This window comes from Salminus brasiliensis, chromosome 4, assembly GCF_030463535.1.
Source record: "Salminus brasiliensis chromosome 4, fSalBra1.hap2, whole genome shotgun sequence".
NCBI classification, from domain to species: Eukaryota; Metazoa; Chordata; class Actinopteri; order Characiformes; family Bryconidae; genus Salminus; species Salminus brasiliensis.
The window spans coordinates 28,682,451-28,701,456 of NC_132881.1; the positions used below are offsets into that span (position 1 = coordinate 28,682,451).

The 19,006-nt window shown below is 40.2% G+C and overlaps 1 protein-coding gene across 5 annotated transcripts; it reads left to right on the top strand.

Moving 5' to 3' along the window:
- Positions 1-2,493: 2,493 nt before the first annotated feature.
- On the top strand, positions 2,494-18,185 carry washc2c (WASH complex subunit 2C). 5 transcript variants are annotated; one of them, XM_072677880.1, is made up of 32 exons: positions 2,494-2,735; positions 3,926-4,063; positions 4,147-4,311; positions 4,401-4,469; positions 6,154-6,327; positions 6,431-6,524; positions 6,645-6,706; positions 6,835-6,888; positions 7,021-7,107; positions 7,239-7,326; positions 7,434-7,499; positions 7,814-7,935; positions 8,034-8,103; positions 8,261-8,311; positions 8,401-8,583; positions 8,737-8,909; positions 9,308-9,418; positions 9,512-9,607; positions 9,703-9,801; positions 9,880-9,981; positions 10,177-10,349; positions 10,579-10,690; positions 12,293-12,523; positions 12,698-12,919; positions 13,007-13,135; positions 13,263-13,361; positions 13,526-13,606; positions 14,246-14,302; positions 14,792-15,010; positions 15,822-16,427; positions 17,268-17,442; positions 17,561-18,185. In XM_072677880.1, the coding sequence occupies exons 2-32, from the start codon at positions 3,935-3,937 to the stop codon at positions 17,701-17,703; spliced, it is 4,242 nt and encodes a 1,413-aa protein (XP_072533981.1). In that variant the 5' UTR covers positions 2,494-2,735; positions 3,926-3,934; the 3' UTR covers positions 17,704-18,185. The 5 variants fall into 5 exon arrangements, with proteins under 5 accessions (XP_072533981.1, XP_072533980.1, XP_072533982.1 ...); XM_072677879.1 differs by having other exon boundaries at positions 2,494-2,675; XM_072677881.1 differs by having other exon boundaries at positions 2,494-2,675; positions 8,740-8,909.
- The last annotated feature ends 821 nt before the right edge of the window (positions 18,186-19,006 follow it).

Sequence of the window (19,006 nt, forward strand, 5' to 3'; positions counted from 1 at the left end):
ATATATCTTAATAGCCTGCACACCATCATGCACATGGTAAAGCACATCTTACAGAAGCCAGCATACAACATTGCACACCACCAGGCACATCTTAATGCACCCAGCACACCATCAGGCACACCTAACTGCAGCAGGCACACAAATCGGTACATCTTACAGAGGCCGGCACAGCACCCAGCAACACCATCAGGCACACCTAACTGTAGCAGGCACACAAACTGGTACATCTTACAGAAGCCGGCACAGCACCCAGCACATCATCTGGCACACCTAACTGCAGCAGGCACACAAACCGGTACATCTTACAGTGGCCGGCACAGCACCCAGCACACCATCTGGCACACCTAACTGCAGCAGGCACACAAACCGGTACATCTTACAGTGGCCAGCACAGCACCCAACACATCATCTGGCACACCTAACTGCAGCAGGCACACAAACCGGTACATCTTACAGTGGCCGGCACAGCACCCAGCACACCATCAGGCACACCTAACTGCAGCAGGCACACAAACCGGTACATCTTACAGTGGCCGGCACAGTACCCAGCACATCATCTGGCACACCTAACTGCAGCAGGCACACAAACCGGTACATCTTACAGAAGCAGGCACAGCACCCAACACATCATCTGGCACACCTAACTGCAGCAGGCACACAAACCGGTACATCTTACAGAAGCCGGCACAGCACCCAACACATCATCTGGCACACCTAACTGTAGCAGGCACACAAACCAATACATCTTACAGAAGCTGGCACAGCACTCAGCACATCATCTGGCACACCTAGCTGCAGCAGGCACACAAACCGGTACATCTTACAGAGGCCGGCACAGCACCCAGCACATCATCAGGCACACCTAACTGCAGCAGGCACACAAACCGGTACATCTTACAGAGGCCAGCACAGCACCCAACACATCATCTGGCACACCTAACTGCAGCAGGCACACAAACCGGTACATCTTACAGAAGCTGGCACAGCACCCAACACATCATCTGGCACACCTAACTGCAGCAGGCACACAAACTGATACATCTTACAGAAGCTGGCACAGCACCCAGCACATCATCAGGCACACCTAACTGCAGCAGGCACACAAACCGGTACATCTTACAGAAGCCGGCACAGCACCCAGCACATCATCAGGCACACCTAACTGCAGCAGGCACACAAACTGATACATCTTACAGAAGCTTGCACAGCACCCAACACATCATCTGGCACACCTAATTGCAGCAGGCACACAAACCGGTACATCTTACAGAAGCCGGCACAGCACCCAACACATCATCTGGCACACCTAACTGCAGCAGGCACACAAACCGGTACATCTTACAGAAGCCGGCACAGCACCCAGCACATCAAGGTTTGTAGGTTTGATACTTGTATCTACTCAAAGAACAAACAGATTCCAGTCCTTGGGAGTTTATTCCTTAGAGTTTAAAAGTTGCACGTAATCCAGAGTTTGAAAAAATCAAACAAGCAACTATAACCAACTCCCTCGCACTAAAAAATATCTTATCACCCATTTCAGCTCGCTGTTTGTCTTATCGTTGCAGTCTCAGGGGTGCGCTGAAGAGACGTTCATGCACAATAAAAAATTTTAATAATATTTGGGCTTATTTTTTTACACAAACAAAAAATCTAATTATTCATATTAGCCATATAAACGCACAATACCTAAACAGGTGTGTTTTCAGTGAATTTCTAAACATAATTTTAACTGAAAACAAAATCAGGGTGCGCTGAAGACGCGTCTAGACCCAGTAAAGAGCGCGTGTGTCAGTGGAGTATACAACCTTATGTGATCTGCACCAGTGTGTGTTTCAGATTTAGGAGACTGTGAGGTGAGTGCACTTTAAAATGTACATCAAGATCAGCAGTGTTGGGCAGCGGTTCTTATGTGTGTCAGAAAGGGCCCCATACTGCCCTGAACTGTCCAGATCCATTAATCAGATTAATATAGTGTTATTTATTTGTCCCTGAGATGTAACCACGTGGTGTTTTTCTGCTGCCTTTACATGTGCCGGTTGTTTTAAGATGTGCCTATTGGTGTGGCAGCTGCTTTCAGGTGTGCCGGCTGCCCTAGGACGTGCCAGATGATGTGCCAGCTGCTTTTACATGTGCCGGTTGGTGTGGCAGCTGCTTTCAGATGTGCCGGTTGGTGTGCCAGCTGCTGGACGTGCCAGTTGTGCCACGTATGGTTGAATGCAATGTGCTGGTTGGTGTGATGGCTCATTTAAGATGTGCCAGGTGTAGTGCCAGCCAGTACCTGCCACTCAAGGATCCAACCCAAAAAAAAAAAACATGACCAAACTAGGGCTCCAGTTCAGGGTATACTGCTCACTGACTTTGATCATTAGACAGAATGATGATCACGGTTAGTTGTGTGTATTGGTGCAGGCAGTGAACCTTAGGACTCAGGACTGGTGCAATAGCGGCTCCAGGCGATTCGGATACGGGAGGCTAGAAATCGAGGCTCTCTCAGTCAGTCAGTCAGTCAGTCAGTCAGGTGACTATGGATCAGCTGATTGCATGCAGACTGGACGGCCGAGGAGACGGAATACTGATGAGGAGACCGCTAGTCACAAGCTGCCTTTCAGCCCAAGCCCTGCTGGATTAATGACTTCTATGAAAAGAGCAACCTGAGCAAAATAACCTCCTGCAAGGTACACAAGAAACGTCTGCACCCCGGACACTGGATTCATCCGGAGGCCTTTATTTAGCTAGTAAGCAAGCGTAGCTCCTGCAGGAAAACAGAGAGCTGGTGTGGGAAATCATGGCAAGCTTTAGCTTAGCTAGCTAGCTAAGGAAATGGAAAGTTGAGGATTAAACCCGCACTAGTTATTACACGATCAAAGTAACAGTGTGATATCATCTCGGATTTCGTTAACTCGGGCTCAGACGTGGAGGTTTAACGGTGAAACAGTGTTCAGCTGGCTAACGTAGCTAGCTAGCACTAGCACTAGCACTAGCTAGGCAACAAGTTTCATAGCCACCCGAGCTAGCACTACCTACCTAGCTAGCTAGCTTAGCCGCTTACTGTTAGCAGTGTTTGCTAACTTCTGTTTACATATGCTCACTACTGCTGGCCTTAACGTCTGCGTGTTTGGGAGAAGTTATCAGCTGAAGAACCAGAGATTGACATCTAGCTCTAGCTAGATATTTAAAAAGACTCGTTAAAAAATAACGCCTGCTAGCTAACGTTTCAGAGCCGTGGGTTTGTCAGGTTTCCCATTCTGTATGATCACAGATCACAGGTGCATTCATGCTCCAGCCTTCCTCTCCAGATTGAACATTATCAGTTGGTTTATCCACGGTGTTGTTCTGTGTTTATGTTCCACACTGTCCAAACACCCCATCTGCTCTCTGAATTTAGCTAGCTTACTTTAATGTGAACCCACCTCTGGTTGTGCTGTCAGTTGCATACACAGCTTGCATAATCTCCATCCAATGATCCAGCATGTAGTGTAATGAGTAGAGGCTGACAAACCCCCTACAAATACCTTTGGATGTTTGGATTTAGGAAGAAATGGCAGGTGAAAGCGCTATTACAAACATTTGGACATGGACAGGACATGGACATTTTTGTAGTTTTTACTTTCTTGTACAGAATTTGAAACCACCAGCTGCTGTTTGCTTCACGTCATGTGTCAGCAAGTGTGTGTTACTTCTTGTGTACAGTTTTGTTGTAGGTGTTCTTGAAACAGCAACGATAATCTACAGTGAAAGTCATTTTTGAAAACTGCATAATCCTGATTTTGGATGGGAGTATATGCAAGTAGCACTCTTAGTGCTGTGTTCGTTGGAGGCTTCTTCTTTGGATGGTTTTGTCAGGCTGTAATTTGCCATGTACAAATGAATTGATTGTATTTCATTAAATGTCCAGCCGTATTAACGTATGCCGGTCTGTTGACAGATAACCAGTATGGCAACCCCGATGGAGAACGGTCCCAGTAATTACAATGGTGAGGCTGAACAGGTGTGGGAGAGGCCCTGGACGCTGGATGAGATGCGAAAAAACAGCTCTAACTGGTCCTTGGCTGCAGATTCTGGGGTATGATCTCGGTTAAAGTGTTTTGTTTTAGAACGACCTGTGATAGTGGCTTATTGAACAGTCTCGTCTTTTTATCTCAACAGCTTTTTCTCTACCTGCAAGACTTCTCGCAGAGAATGCTGTCCAAGACTCATGAAATTGAAAAGCAGTTGGATGGCCTCATTCGGGACACTAAAGCAACTGACAGCTGCTTGCACACAGTCTTCAACGACTTCCTTATGCTTTCCAATACACAGTTCATTGAAAACGTATGTCTGTTGTGTCCAGGTTCCATTTTGAATTAGTGCTGAAAATAGTATTTTGGTATCGAGTAAATATTTATTTTTTTATTACTCAGAGAGTTTATGATGAAGAAGTTGAAGATCCTGCTCCAAAGACTGAGGCCCAGGAGAAACACCCTGAACAGGTCTGTTCTTTTCTGATGAATTGTAAATAAAATGCATGTGTGTTAAGATTTACATTCTCACAAACTGCATTTTTAAAAATTGTATAAGTAGTATGCACTTGCAGAGTATTATTTTTAATAGTTATCATTGCAAACAATTTCATTTAGTTGTTGATATGGGATCAGTAATCCTTAGCTCTTTAACATGTAGTGATTGGTTGTAAAGCTGCAGATTATGTATTTTAGGCTTTATGTAAACTAGAATATTTTTACTTGCATTTGAATTAGATATGTTTTCTGGCTGATAATAATAGAATAGAATACACTTCTAGATTTAAAATGAAAAGCTCATTTGTGGTGCAAATAACAAAACATGTAGACTGTTAAAATCTTGTGTGAGATTTTTTTATTGCGGTACAATGTTTAAATTAGGGCAGCAACTATCGAATATTTTTTAAATCGAGTATTCTGCCAATTTCTTTCATAGATTAATCGAGTAATCGGATAAATCATACTTTTGTGTTTTTAAACAACTTTATCAATAGTGTGTTCTGCAACATGAAAGGTATCTCAAGTGAGTAAGTAATTGGCTGTTATTTAACACTTTTACTAGATCAAACCTAAAAACCCAGAACTAAGTCCATTTAATCAACCTTTCTGTGAAACTTTTATGATGTACATGAATACAAAACTAATGAAATACAACTTCACAAACAAAGGTTAGCCTATTTGTCCTTAGTTTAATATAAGGTAATAATAAAAGGTAATGTATGATATAAAGGTACATTTCCCAATTATCTCAATTATTAAGTAAATCTATATGCTAATGAATGTAGTCATTGATGTTAATAAATACAAAAATAATATTAAATAAATAAATAAATTAATTAATTAATTAATTGGTCCATCTGTTGCATTTATTATTACTACCTTATGTATGGGAAAGACCTGCTTTGAGATGTCAGTGTGATGATCAGTGTGTGCACGTGTGCGAGGGAGAGATGGAGAGGGATAAATTACGTTAGTGTTGCAGTGAGCATTCAAAATCATGTGCTGTAGAGGCTCAGAGTCCACTTGCAGAAGTGCAGTTCACATGAGGAGGCTTTTGGTTTAGGTACTGCAGCATTGATGAAGTACTGTTATGGTTGGCCTGGTCCGTTTTACAGTGAATACACTGCACTGCATTTTCCGCCTTACCCAGTGCAAAATTGTCCCACACTCGTCTCGTCTCACACCGGTCTCTTCATTTGAAATAGAGGGATGTTGGGGACATTAATTAAACGAAGCCTTTTGAATTGTTTGTAATTGAATTGTACTCGAATAATAGTTTAAGCCCTATATTATATTATTGAGACTTTTATGATGAAATGCTTTTTTGTAAGGTTAAGAACTGTTATTACTGTTGTATGACGGTGCTGAGCTAATGATAATGAATGTATGGTAACTATATTTAGTTATCAGACTCTTTAAATCCACTGTCAAGTTTTCACTTTCATTTTATCAAAAAAGATTGAAATATTGTGTACACAGTTTCGTTTTGTCAGATATTCACTTTTTTCATTCATTTTATTCATCATTTTTTTGTAAATATTTCCTAACTATGTCAATGTGACTATCCCAACAAAAGTTAGTTTGAGAGCAGGCTGACTGTAGTTTTAAACTGAATTGAATTTTTAACTTTGTTTTTTTTACAACACTTTAAAAGGAAAAAACACGAGAACAGAAGGAGGCTGAGCTGATACCTAAAGTCCAGGAAGCAGTAAACTATGGCCTTAAGGTTTTGGAGTCTGCCTTTGAGCAACTAGACATTAAAGCAGGGAACTCTGACTCTGAGGATGAGGAGGCAGCTGATAGAGTGGAACCCATCCTGGAACCCAAGGTAAGTTAGAGAACATGCGTTGCAGATGTATTGTTTTACTGTTATGTAGCGTTCTGTTTTCTTTCAGCAAGGCTTCTAATTTCTCGTTCTATTTTGTTAACAGGACCTGTATGTAGATAGACCGTTGCCATATTTGATTGGATCCCAAGCTTTTATGGAACAAGATGATGTTGGTCTTGGGGATCTCTCCAGTGATGGTAGCTTATTCCCAGTTTGTGTGCATATAGTCGTAGTGCTGCTCATTGAATTAAGATCATTGACTGCATGTGCAATATTATCTCTCTCTCTCGCTCTCTCTCTCTATCTCTCTCTTGCAGAAATGTCCATCGACAGCGACAGGGAGAGCGTTATTGAGAGTGATGAGGAAAAAGATGCAGAGGTAGAACCTGATATGCTAACTCGGGCTCTCAGTGTTTTTTAAACAATATCGTTAACAGGTTCATTTTCAGCTTATCATGCCAGGATTAATCAGGTTGATATTATATAATGTGATTTGCAAATCTACAGCAATCTGATGAGGACTTTGACCAGGAAGAAGAAGGCCAGGGAAACTTAAAGAAGGTAAGATCTGTGCTTCAGTGCTGCTTTCAAAGCTGAGTGAGAATGCAAGTGATTTGTGTAGTTTTATGCTTGTGTGAGGAGAGGCAGTCGTAACTCTTACTACAGATAACTTCTTTTCTGTTCATCCATTAGAAATCATCTGTAGTCAGTAGTGAGGAAGAAGATGAAGATTCAGACATATTTGGAGAGTCTGACAAGGATGAAGACGAAGCCACAAAGGTTAACAAGTTTCTGATTATGTATCAGTATCTATCTATCTATCTATCTATATATATATATATATATATATATATATATATATATATATATATATATATATAATTTTAGGTTTTTTGTTTCATATATTTCAGGATGATGTGGGTCCCACATCTTTTGCTGATGAGCTGGCTGCCAGAATCAAAGGCGATACAACAAGCAAGCCAGAGCCAGACCGAACATGTAGGTTCACTCCTTCACTTACTGTTTATTCTCTCTCAGCATTTGGTTAATTTTCACATTTTCATCTTTTTTTGGTTTGCATATGCATATATTTCTTTTCTTTGAAGCATTGTCATCAGGCCCATCTGTCAGCAAGAAGAAGAACAAAGGAAAGAAACCGCCAAAGGCATCGGGTATGAGTGACTGCATTCACCCTTCATAGCAGAGCTTGCCTTTCTGTTGTTTTTTCACTGAGTAACTCTGATGACGACGCATCTGTTACTTGTGGATAAGGCAAATCATTTATTATTTATGTAAACTGCAAGACATCTTCCCACCTTCCTTTTTGATGGATGACTTGTTCATTTTCTTTTCATCTCCGTTTCTTATAATTGTGTGCCAACTATTTATTCCAGCTTGAATTAATCACAAAAACATTGGTTATATGGTGTCAATATTACGGTGACTTCTTCTGTATTGAATTGTTTTCACGTTCGTTTTGTGACAGTGGAAGATGATAGCGATGACATGTTCAGGCCTCCGAAAATGGATGAAGATGAGTATTCTCCATTTGGAGGAAAAGGTGGTCTCTTCAGTGGTGGTAAAGGCCTGTTTGATGATGATGATGAAGTAAGTGCTTGTAAAGTTTCACACATTCATTAGTTGCTAGGTAAATAATAAGTAATTGTATTTATAGCATTACATCCAAATTATTTTACTTTTTGCAGGGTGATCTGTTTTCTGAAGCCCCTAAAAATGAGCCGATGGAGGACGAACGAAAAAAAACACCACAAACAGGTAGGTGCCACTGACAACAGAAAGTCTTTCAAAGATCCTCTCATTTCTGTGTTGACCTTGGGTAAAATATTATTGGGTCAGTTGGTTGTGGAAAAATGTTTAAAGAATATATTGTACATTCATGTTTAAAATATGTAACCTCATTTTGTTTTTGTAGAGAATGTAAAAACTAGGAAAATACCCACAGGTGCAGTTTCCATTTTTCCAGGTAAATTCTGTTTTAGTTTAAAATGGCCTATAAACACCTTATCATCTCATTTTAGAATGTAATTACATTCATCTTTGTTTTATTGCCAGAAAACTCTCTATTTGGCTCACCAAAAGCCTCAGATTCAGCAGAGAGCAACGAGAACGGAAGTCCAGTCAAACCCAAAGTGCAGGCAGCTTTGAAACAGACAGCACTAGGAGGTGGTCTCTTTGATGACAATGAAGACGATGATGACTTTTTCAGCGGGAACACTCTGAAAAAACCTGCTTCTGGTAAGTGTGGAGATGTTAAGTCTGTACACGTGTTAAGTCTGAAATCACATTGAATGCAGGGGCTCTGTAGCCCAATTGCAGTTATATTGAGTCTCAGTTTAGTTGACCGTAGCAACATGTACCTTAGCGAATGACTAAACTGGGTTTATTTAGCAGGACAGGAGAAGCCCAAACCAAAGAAAACAGTGGACCTGTTTGGGGACGATGAAGGCGACGACGGCGATTATGATGAAGGTGACATTTTCAGTGCGAAAGCTGCTGCCACTCCACAACAGAGTAAGAAAACTGTGGAGGAGGAGGAAGTAGTGCGACCACCAGAGAAGAAGGTAAGTTTTCGTCTCTAACCTGATGTAAACATACTAAAATATGTATTTTATGTGTATATGAGTAAATAAATAAAAAACAATTTATATGTTTTTGGGTTATTTATAAACTCAATTCCATGTATCATTAGAATCTACGCAGTCAACAACCAATTTTGTTTTGAGCTAAATAAAAGGGCACAGGTTTGATTCCAGCTTTCTGAATAAAATAAATGTTTCCTGCCCAAATAAATATCCCACTTTTCTCGCAGACCTCGGCTGCCCCTGTACATACTCTACATGTTCATGTTTCTTCCATAGTCTTCATCACAAGTATTTAACCTGTGACTGTGCAATGAATTTCCTTCATCGAATGGTAATTATAATGAAGGCCCATGACTAAACGATGTGATTGCTTCCAGTTACCTGCTGGTGCCATCTCTATGTTTGGGCCTGGCACAAAGAATCTTCTTGTGGAGGGACTGAAGAAACGTCAGCCTTCAACAAGTGAAGAGTCTGAGAAATCTGAGGAGGTAAAACCATTCTCTTTTAGCATCACTCTTTTTTCATTTTTTCTTTATTTTTTGTTTCTTTCTATAATGTTGTTTTTTGCTTAATGTTTTTAGAGCATACTCCCTCCTGAAGTCAAACCATCAGCTGCTCCTAAAATGGCAGAGAAAGTCCAGAGTAAAAGTCTGTTCTCTGATGATGAAGACTCGCAGGTATGCTCATATTTTATCTTTTCATTTTTTGATTCATCCAATTTTACAATTACTTTTGTAGAAAGACAAATTAGTTTTCTCTTTCTCCCTTTAAGATATTCTCAACAATGCCAAAAAGTCATTCAAAATCTGAAGCCCCTACCCCTAGCAAACCAAGCAAGACTTCGCTCTCTATATTTGATGACGAGGAGGAGGTGAGATTACCTAGACGACTGTAGGCTTCAGTTTTGCCGTATTGTATTTTTTAAATTATAAATCTTTGTATCTTTCAGGATCTGTTTTCCCCTGTGCCAAAATCCAAATCAATTCAGGTCAAAACAGCAGCGCTTCAACCCAAGAAAACTGTGTCAAGTGCTCTTTTTAGCGATGATGAGGTATGCGAGAGGGGGGGAGGGTGTTGAAATCCTGTTTAGGTAGTTAAAACTGGAATGGAATTCATTTTAGATCTTACCAAGATGCCTGTTTGCCTGAATTGCTGCGTAGGTGGAGAATAAATTGGCAGTAATGGGATTTGACTTGAATTGATCTAACCTGTAAACATTATATATCATTTCCATTACTTTTATCAGGACCAGTGGATGAGCTCCACACCCAGCACAGTGAAGCCAGTGGTAAAAAGTGGTGGAATGAAGGCCAGCACCAGTGCCCCTTCCAGACTCCCCAGTGCCAAAGCTCCACAAAAAGACAGCTTATTTAATGAAGACGACAATGACGATCTGTTTGCAGCTACAAAGGAGACAAGGTTTCTTTAAAATTGTTCTTTCTTTATACATTTACAGATGTTTAAAATGATTTTGTCCTAAACTACAATAGTGCTTATTTGTTTATTTAATTATTGATGTATGTTTATTTATTTTCAAACATTTTTGTTCTAGTACATTTAGTCAGTGTGGGACACGGTATTGGACTAATAAAACGAAATGCTTTACAGTACCTGCACCAACACAGCATATTGTCATTTTTGTTTTCAGTCAGAAGAAGCCTCAGAGAGTCTCCCTCCTATTTGAGGATGAAGATGATGAAGACAAAGGGTCACTCTTTGGTTTTAAACCTCCTGAAAACAAAACAACCCCACAAGCTAAAGTAAGTTAAATGAAAACTAACAAGAATAATTATAATGCCTTATTATGAATACATAACATTTTATGCAAAGGTTTGGGCATCACTTTTTAAATGACACATTTAAGGAAAATTTCTAAATGCATATATGTGAATAAAGCTGCACATTTTAGAAATGAGTATTGAACAGTATGTATTATAAGACTGTACATGCAGACCTGTTTGGAAGCCAGGCTGTCAGTTGTTCTTGATGACTCAAACTTTGTTTATCATGCAGGGCAAATCATTTTTTTTGGCTTATATATATATATATATATATATATATATATATATATATATATATATATATATATATATATATATATTCAACAAACTAAATGATAAAAGACTGAGATTTCAAGTGACCAAACCATACATCCATTTGCTGACATCTGCATCTTGTTTACAGTCATTTTGTGTAGTGGTTAGGGTTCAGTTTTCCAGCCAGGGTACAGCTTAGCTTACCAGTTGCATTTGGGAGCTGAGATGTTGGTGTGTGCTATTATAACTACTAGACCTATCTTTCAAAGCAATTCTGCCATATTTCACTACAGTGCTTTATCAACTACAGCACATGTGGCAGAACAGCACATTACCCTTCTCACCAAATCCAATGTTTTGTTGTTTTTTTTAGGCCATGGACGCTTCTTTGGTTTCTTTAGACTTAGGTTTTAAGCTTTTTCATTTCTTTTGACACTGCAGCCACATCCTCCTGTGACCACATTCGTCCATTTCTTTAGAAATTCCTTCAAACACGGAGCGGTTATAGTATCTGTCCTCAAATTTTGTTTGAACAGAAACATCACCTCAGATATTGATGAGGTCTATTACTCCCTCACTGCTGCCATCCAATTTTCCCTTCTCCTCATGTCCATTTTGCCTTCTCCTTGATGTAAAAGTCACTTGAATTTCAATGTGACTATTCAGACGCATTTCAGTACCAAGTTGCCCAAATCAGAATTGAAAATGTCAGTGTTTTTTGCTGTTCACACTGCTACACATCTGTTTCACACATGATGAAAAATATTTTTTTTCAAGACTTTCCATGCTTTTTACATGCTCTCTTAAGCAAAAAATGTTTGAAATCTATCTAGTGCAACTAAGTTGCGTCCAGAACTCATGTCAACTGTCATGCTCAAATCAGATTTCCAAAAAAAAAAAAAAAAAAAATCTTATTTGAGGTGCTTATCTGAATAAAACCTCATTGCTTGTCCATCAGTTTCACACAGTGGTTCTTGCATTTGTCATTTTTTGCTGTAATTGGCTTGGAACAGGTACATTTAGCTTGAAGCAGGTTTGTTTGGTATAAGAAGCAGTAGGTTTAAGGCAGTAATGGCATAATCCCACCACAGTCCATTTTAGTATAACATAAGCTAGGAAGGGCCTGTATGAGGAGTATGGTTCGCTTTCAGAAAGCCTATCACAAACCACTCATTCAGTTTGGTCATTTTAGCAATTGAGAGACAGACTGGCCAGTGTGGCTTACTGTCATTGGGCACAAATATACGCCATGTAGGAAATGGTTTAGGCTGGTCAGGTAAAAAGAAACATAAGCCACTCTGATATATGAACATGGCTCTTTTTCAGGTGCCTGCTGCAACATCTCAGACTCCTTCTCTGTTTCGTCCAGAAGAGACTGAGAAAGTGGCATCTGCTTCACTGGAGGATAAGATGGCTGAGGAGAAGCTCTCCGACAAGAAGCCTGTGCAGACCAAACCTTCTCCTGAAGAGAGTAGCATGAGTAAGAAGAAGCCAGCTGGAGCCGTTAGCCTATTTGGAGGTATTAATGTGCTTGGAGATGGGGCAGAAACCATCAAGGTAAGGACAGAAGCTACTGTGTTCTGAATTCAAATGGTTGTGAATAACTTTTTTTGTAGAATATTAAATAAGTGCATAGCCTGTAATTGAAAATATGGCTGTTAAAACTTCCTCATCCTCAGATGTTCACTGCATGTTCATGTCTGCACTGTTAATTTTTTGTGTGTACTCCAGAAACAGAACACAAATCCTTTGGATGACTTTGAGGATCTTGACTGGCATAAAGAAACACCACCCCCCATGGAGAGCAAGGACAAAAAGGCCAAGAAAACCACACTCAGCCTGTTTGATGACGATGACGACGAAGACATTGATGACTATGTGGAGGAACCTGATGAGGCATCTCCTTTTTCCATAGCAAGCAAGTCCAAGCCGACAGATAAAAGCTCATTAAAGGTTGGCTTTGTCAGTTGTCTAAAAGTGTATGCATACGTGTGTGTGTTTAAGTGAAAGGGTGATTTAATGTTTCTGATTGTGTTTCAGTCTCAGGAACCGAAAGCCCCTGTGAAAAGCACAGGTGTGTTTCAGGACGAGGAGCTTCTCTTCAGCCACACTCAACAGAGAGACAACGACCCAGACGTAGACCTTTTTGCTACCACTTCAAAACCTTCGGTGAGTTTAGACTAGAGAGTATAGTACACGGGTGTTACACAAATGTTATACAATGCAAAACCTTGACTTTGCTGCCTTTTCAGAGGGGGGAGTATAAAAATGACTGACTGGTGTGTTATGGTTTTAGGCACCCTTACCTAGCTCAGAGAAGACTGATGTGCCGACATTATTTGGGGATGATGATGATGATGACCTGTTCAGCTCTGCAAAGCCAAAAGCTCCTCCGGTACGATACTTCAGTTTCATTTTTAATTCAACAGTTACAGTAAATATGGTCTAGTGTAAATATGTCAACGTGTGCTCTTGGGTGGTATCACTGATGTATTAAAGAATTTTGAGAAGAGGTCATGTGGAGTGTGTAAATTCTCATAGCAATATTTCTCCATTTAGAAAGTACCAGAGAAGCCCAGTAAACTTAAAAAAGATGAACTTGACAAAGGCTCAGGTACAGCACAATCAACCCAGAATGAGGTATGATCTTTGTAAAAGCTACTTCTACTTCTTTTAATTTCTTGTCGCTGTCACGCGAAGTCCTTACTCATTTTTTGGTTGTTGTTGTTCTCTTCAGATTTTCACAATAAATGGACAAATAGCAATGCGCCAAAATGACTTTGAATAAAATCTTTTTACCTCGACTTCCATTAAAAGTTGCAAAGGTTTTTTTTTCCTCCTTCTGTTAAGACATTTTGTGTGACAGCGACAATATGTAATTTTTTTGTTGTTGTTGTTGTTGTTGAATCATCCTTTTAACAGCTGCATTGGCAGAATGAAACCACTTGACTTGGGCATATTTTTGCATTTTAATTAAGATCCATTATTAGTGAGTACTATAAATTATTCAGTAACTGCATGTAACTTCCAGTGTTTAAGGGTGGGGAATTGACATGTGGGCTTTAGGCTATAATTTTAGTCTTTAGGCTATAATTTGTTAATAAAGATTATTAAGCAGTTGTTCAGGGGTGATTCAAACCTCTGTGTGTATAAGAAATACCTAACATAGGGACTAATGAGGAGTGCAAAGCAAGAGCTGTTGAAGTAGTAGTACAGCAATTAGCACTATTTATACCAGGATGTTTAACTGAAATGTAACCAGTGTCATTAATTGCACAGAAGCCTGCAAGTCCTGTAAAATCTAAAGAAACCTCCTCAAGGATTGGGAAACTCCAAGTAATGTTTAATTAATGATTCTTCGTTTCTGTCGCTCTAAGAGAACTTTCAGCTTTTCCAGCGTGCCTTTGCTGCAGAATCCTTTTTTTATTAAAAAGAAACAAATCTTACATTTACTTTACATCTGACATAGTCCGCTCAATATTCTTATACTGTGCAAACATGAGCACTGAACACTGCATGCTTCTTCAGCTAAGTGGCTTCTTCCTGATGCATTTGTTGCTTGTTGCTAATGCATGTGTTCTCTTCTTTCTCTCTCAATGGCATGTACCAAATTTGACATTCTGCTATTGCGGCTCTAAAGAACTATAGTTCTAACCAGGCTTCAGCCTCCCCTGTTTCTTCAGCCTGTTTTTGATGTCGGCATCTTTTGAACTAACACCGATAAGACGTGGTTTCATGTGGCCTAAAGCTAATGTTGCAATGTGTGCAGTTAACGATGTGAGGTTTTCATATGTGAGCTTTCGACTCTCCTCTCTCTCCCCTCAGGCTAACTTGGCAATCAATCCAGCCAGCCTCCTACCGGGAGCAGGGCCACGTGTGCCAGGAGGGGTCAGTGTAATCCCTGGATTGGTGCCCTCCCATTCAGCTCGGGCTGCAGGGCCGCTGCCAGGCTTTTCTGGCCCCCCGGAGCCCTTGGCACGCAGTGAGGGAGCAGTGAGCTTTGACACGCCGGCTCAAGTCACCACACTACAGAACGCCAACAAGGTAGTTTAGGCTGTGCCCCTGTGGCTTGGACAGGAAAACAAAGACCTGCCTGATGAAGTCTTCAGGCTGTTTTAGTTGCTTAAGAATGCAACACTTGTTTTTGTTTTAATAATAATTATTAGACTGCTTGTTGTTTGGGGGACCTTGCCTTCTTTTGAAATAGCTTTTCTCACTTTTTTTTTTTTAACATGACAAAATATTTTTTTTGGTATGAAGAGCAGATATTGCCCACATTTCAATTAATTCAGTTCAATTCAAATGTATGTATATAGCGCTGTTCACAACAGATATCACAGATCAAGTCACAAAGCAGTTTTACAGAGCTCCAGGTCTGAACTTTTCATGAGCAAGCGATTGGTGACAGTGGCCAGGGAAAAACTCCTTCAGATCAAGAGGAAGAAACTTTTGAAAGGAGCGAAGACTCAAAAGAAGAACCAATTCTCCTCTGCTTGACCCCAGATAGAACAACAGATAACAAAACAGCAGTAGAGTAACTGGCCAGATAGAGTGAGATAATGAATATCCTTGGCTAGTGTGAAAGGTGGTCACGGAGAGGGTAAGAAACTGGTGTAAAATTCATGCAGGCTTAACAGTCGTATGCACAGCCACTGCACATACTCATCCTACTGTGAATGAATCAACACGAGGATCTGGTGCAGGTAGTGGGGTGGAGAGCCGAGTCTGGGCAGCAATGAGGCACAACAGCATTGCTGTTGGCTGGTTTCCAGGCTGGTTTCCAGTGTGAAATCGTCTTTCTATAGAGTCTTGCTTTGCAAATGCTTGACCTTGAACTCTGTTTACTTGTTTTTAGGATCGAGCTAAAGGCGCGACAAGGCGACGGCCCCAAACGCGAGCAGCAAGACAGCTGGCAGCCCAGCACTCTGTAGAAGCACGCAGGGACCTCCAGGAAGAGAACACTAATCCTCATGCTGCATCCGGAGGTGGGATGACTTCCTCAATGCCCCCGTTCAACCCTATTTCAGCCAGACCCTCTGCCCTCACCCTACCTGTAACCACCACTTCCACGGCGCCTGTGAAGAGACACTCTGATGAGTCTGTCAGGCCGAAGATGCCCCCTGCTGCTGCTGAGGAGGACCTGTTTGCCTCAGAGGATCTCTTTGCTTCTACATCAGTCCCTAAGCGCACACCCTCCCCTCAGCTCAAAACAAAGCCCTCTGAGACAGCTCCTGATGGAGCCTCCAAGAACGAAGCCAGTGTATCCTCAAAGAAAGACCCAACCCTGTCTATCTTCGATGACCATGCGGAGGACCTCTTTGCCGTAGTCAAACCGAAGCCAGTGAAGAAAGCCAAGGCTGTGCCTTTCCTTGGTGATGAAAATGATGATGACCTCTTCAGAACAGAGAAACGAAAGGACTCTAAAGTACTGAGTGACTCAACTAAAGCAGACATTTTCCAGGTAGATCTTTTTTTTTAAAACCTTGCAGATCTAGGATTTATAAAAGGATGTAAATCCCGGACGTTAGAAATTATTTAACTTGATTACAGTATTTAGAAAACAATTCAGTGGTATTCAGTGAAGAATTACTTGAACATGTTCAATACACAAATGTCTAAAGAGACTATTTATATTTTGATCAAGAATAGTTCTCTTTAGGCAAAACATAACGTGCTTTATTGAATTTGATTATAATCGGCGCAGTAGAATTGCCTTCTTCAGATTGCTGCATCATTATTTGGGGCAATAACAGAGTGTACATTTGTACTGAACTATCATGGTTCAGTAGACACAGTCGTGTATGGTGCATGCACTGCACATGGTAAGCTGTGGATGAAGAATACCAAACATAATGTGGAACCAAATTGCACAAGTGCAGGTGCCACCCAGAAACCTTGAACTGAAAGTCATTGGCAAATAAAGTATTAAGAACTGTAGAGGATTTGCGAGGAAAGTTATGGTAACAGTAGTTCTCTGTCACTGCCACTCACTGTTCAGCTTTCAGTGAAACGGTTTCAAATAAGCATGTATTTCAAATGACATTCTGCCATTTTTAAGAGATTCTACTCATACTGAATAGTTATGTACAAGTGGTGGGGAGGGGACCAAACTGTGACTTGTGTGTACTGTTACGCCCCTTTACTGTTATGTTGCATCTTTACACCATTACTTAACACAGAGTGGAACCTTATGGAACTGAACCTTTATAGATGGAGCAGAGCCCAAAGAGCCGTTTTTAAGTAGGGTTGTTGAGGCTGTGGCCTGTGACTCCATCACTGACTGTTTAAAATGTCTTTACAGGATGAAAAGGAAACTCCCTCTAAAGCTTTTAAAAAACCTAAAGAAGCATCTTTGGATGCGAGCCTGTTTGATGATGATGTTGACATTTTTGCTGACTTGACTCCCACAACGAAGCCAAAAGGGAAAAAGGTGAAGAAGAAAGCGGAAACTAAATCGATATTTGATGATGACATGGGTGAGTTACTGCTACAGTACACACATACACACACACACACACACACACACACACACACACACACACACACACACACTCTGACCCAATAGATGTTCACTGCTCTGTCTGCTTTTCACAGATGATATTTTCTCATCTGGAATCACAAAACCGGTAGCAACCCCAGCTTCGAAGTCTAAGAAACCCACCCAGGAACCCAGCTCAGCAGAGGAATCGGGTCACAGTATTTTTGATGATCCTCTTAACGTGTTTGGTGGAAACTAAACCTCTAAAATCCTTCATTTGTACAGATGTGTAGAGATGTTTATCGAATTCACAGAGACTAGAACATACTGTATTAACATTGTTCATAAATAATTTATAAATTCTGAAAAAATATCCTTATGAAGAAGAAAAAAAAACTCTAAAAAACTTCTAATGGCATCTAGAAACTCATTTCTCATCAGTAGGTTATATAGCTGCCGCAAAGTGCTATTTAGATGACTTTTTGTATTTTATTTTCTGCATAGCACTTTACGTTTGAGATTATTAATTGTGCATCATAGAATCAGATTCATATGATTGTGAATGGAGACATTCCTCTGACATGGTCGACTGTAAGGTTTAATTTGCATCAGTTTGTGCCATATAATTCTTAACGATTGTCTTAAGATTAGTGCTCACTGTCTTTTGATGCTGTTTTTAAAAGTTTTTTGTGTTGCATGTCAAATGATTTTTGTAAACTAAAGAAAATATATTTTATGAAATTTATAATGAGTGAAATTGTTCTTTTCAGAATCCTGCAGAACAGATTATTGTGTTTTTTTTATAACGGACATTAGGGGCAACAAAGTATAAGTTTTAAAAAAATGTGGAGAGGTGTACTGGTGAAGTGTCTTACATCAAAAACGTTTATCTGACACTTTCTCTTCTGCCTTGTTTTGAAGCTGCATTTTAATGTGGATGTAAACAGAACTAGAATGGGTATAAAAACTGCTGCAAAAGAGTCACCACTTAATATAATTTATCATTTTGGTCAAAATGTGGGGATTGTTGTACACTATATACCCATGATGTATTGCACTATAGCATATTTAACCATCTGCACTTCAAACTTGATGTTTGGGACCACATCACTCCTTTAGTTGCATTTTCAAAAATGACCTATTCGTTTGTATTACCATCGGAGAAGTGGGGATAGTATTTTTGGGGACATTTCTCTATCACTAGACTGTCTGAATCTCAATGTAGACTTGCTCAATAATTAGGAAGGCATATGCTTAAGAAACACTAATATACACTACATAGACAAAAGTATTGTGACACCTGCTTCTTAATTGTCTCTACTGAATTTATTATTTTTTTAAGCGTGTATCCTGACAATTGTTTGAGTAATAGTCTCTACTGTCCCAGGAAAGCTTTCTACCAGGTGTTGGAGCAGTGTCAGCAGTGGGTGCAACTTAAAGTAGCTGAATGCATTCATTAGAATGGGTGTCCACAAACATTTGGACATGGTGTATATGGCTGAATGTAATAGGAAAGATGAGTAAAGGTCATTAAAGGTTCCCTCGGAGTGGACTTTAGCTTT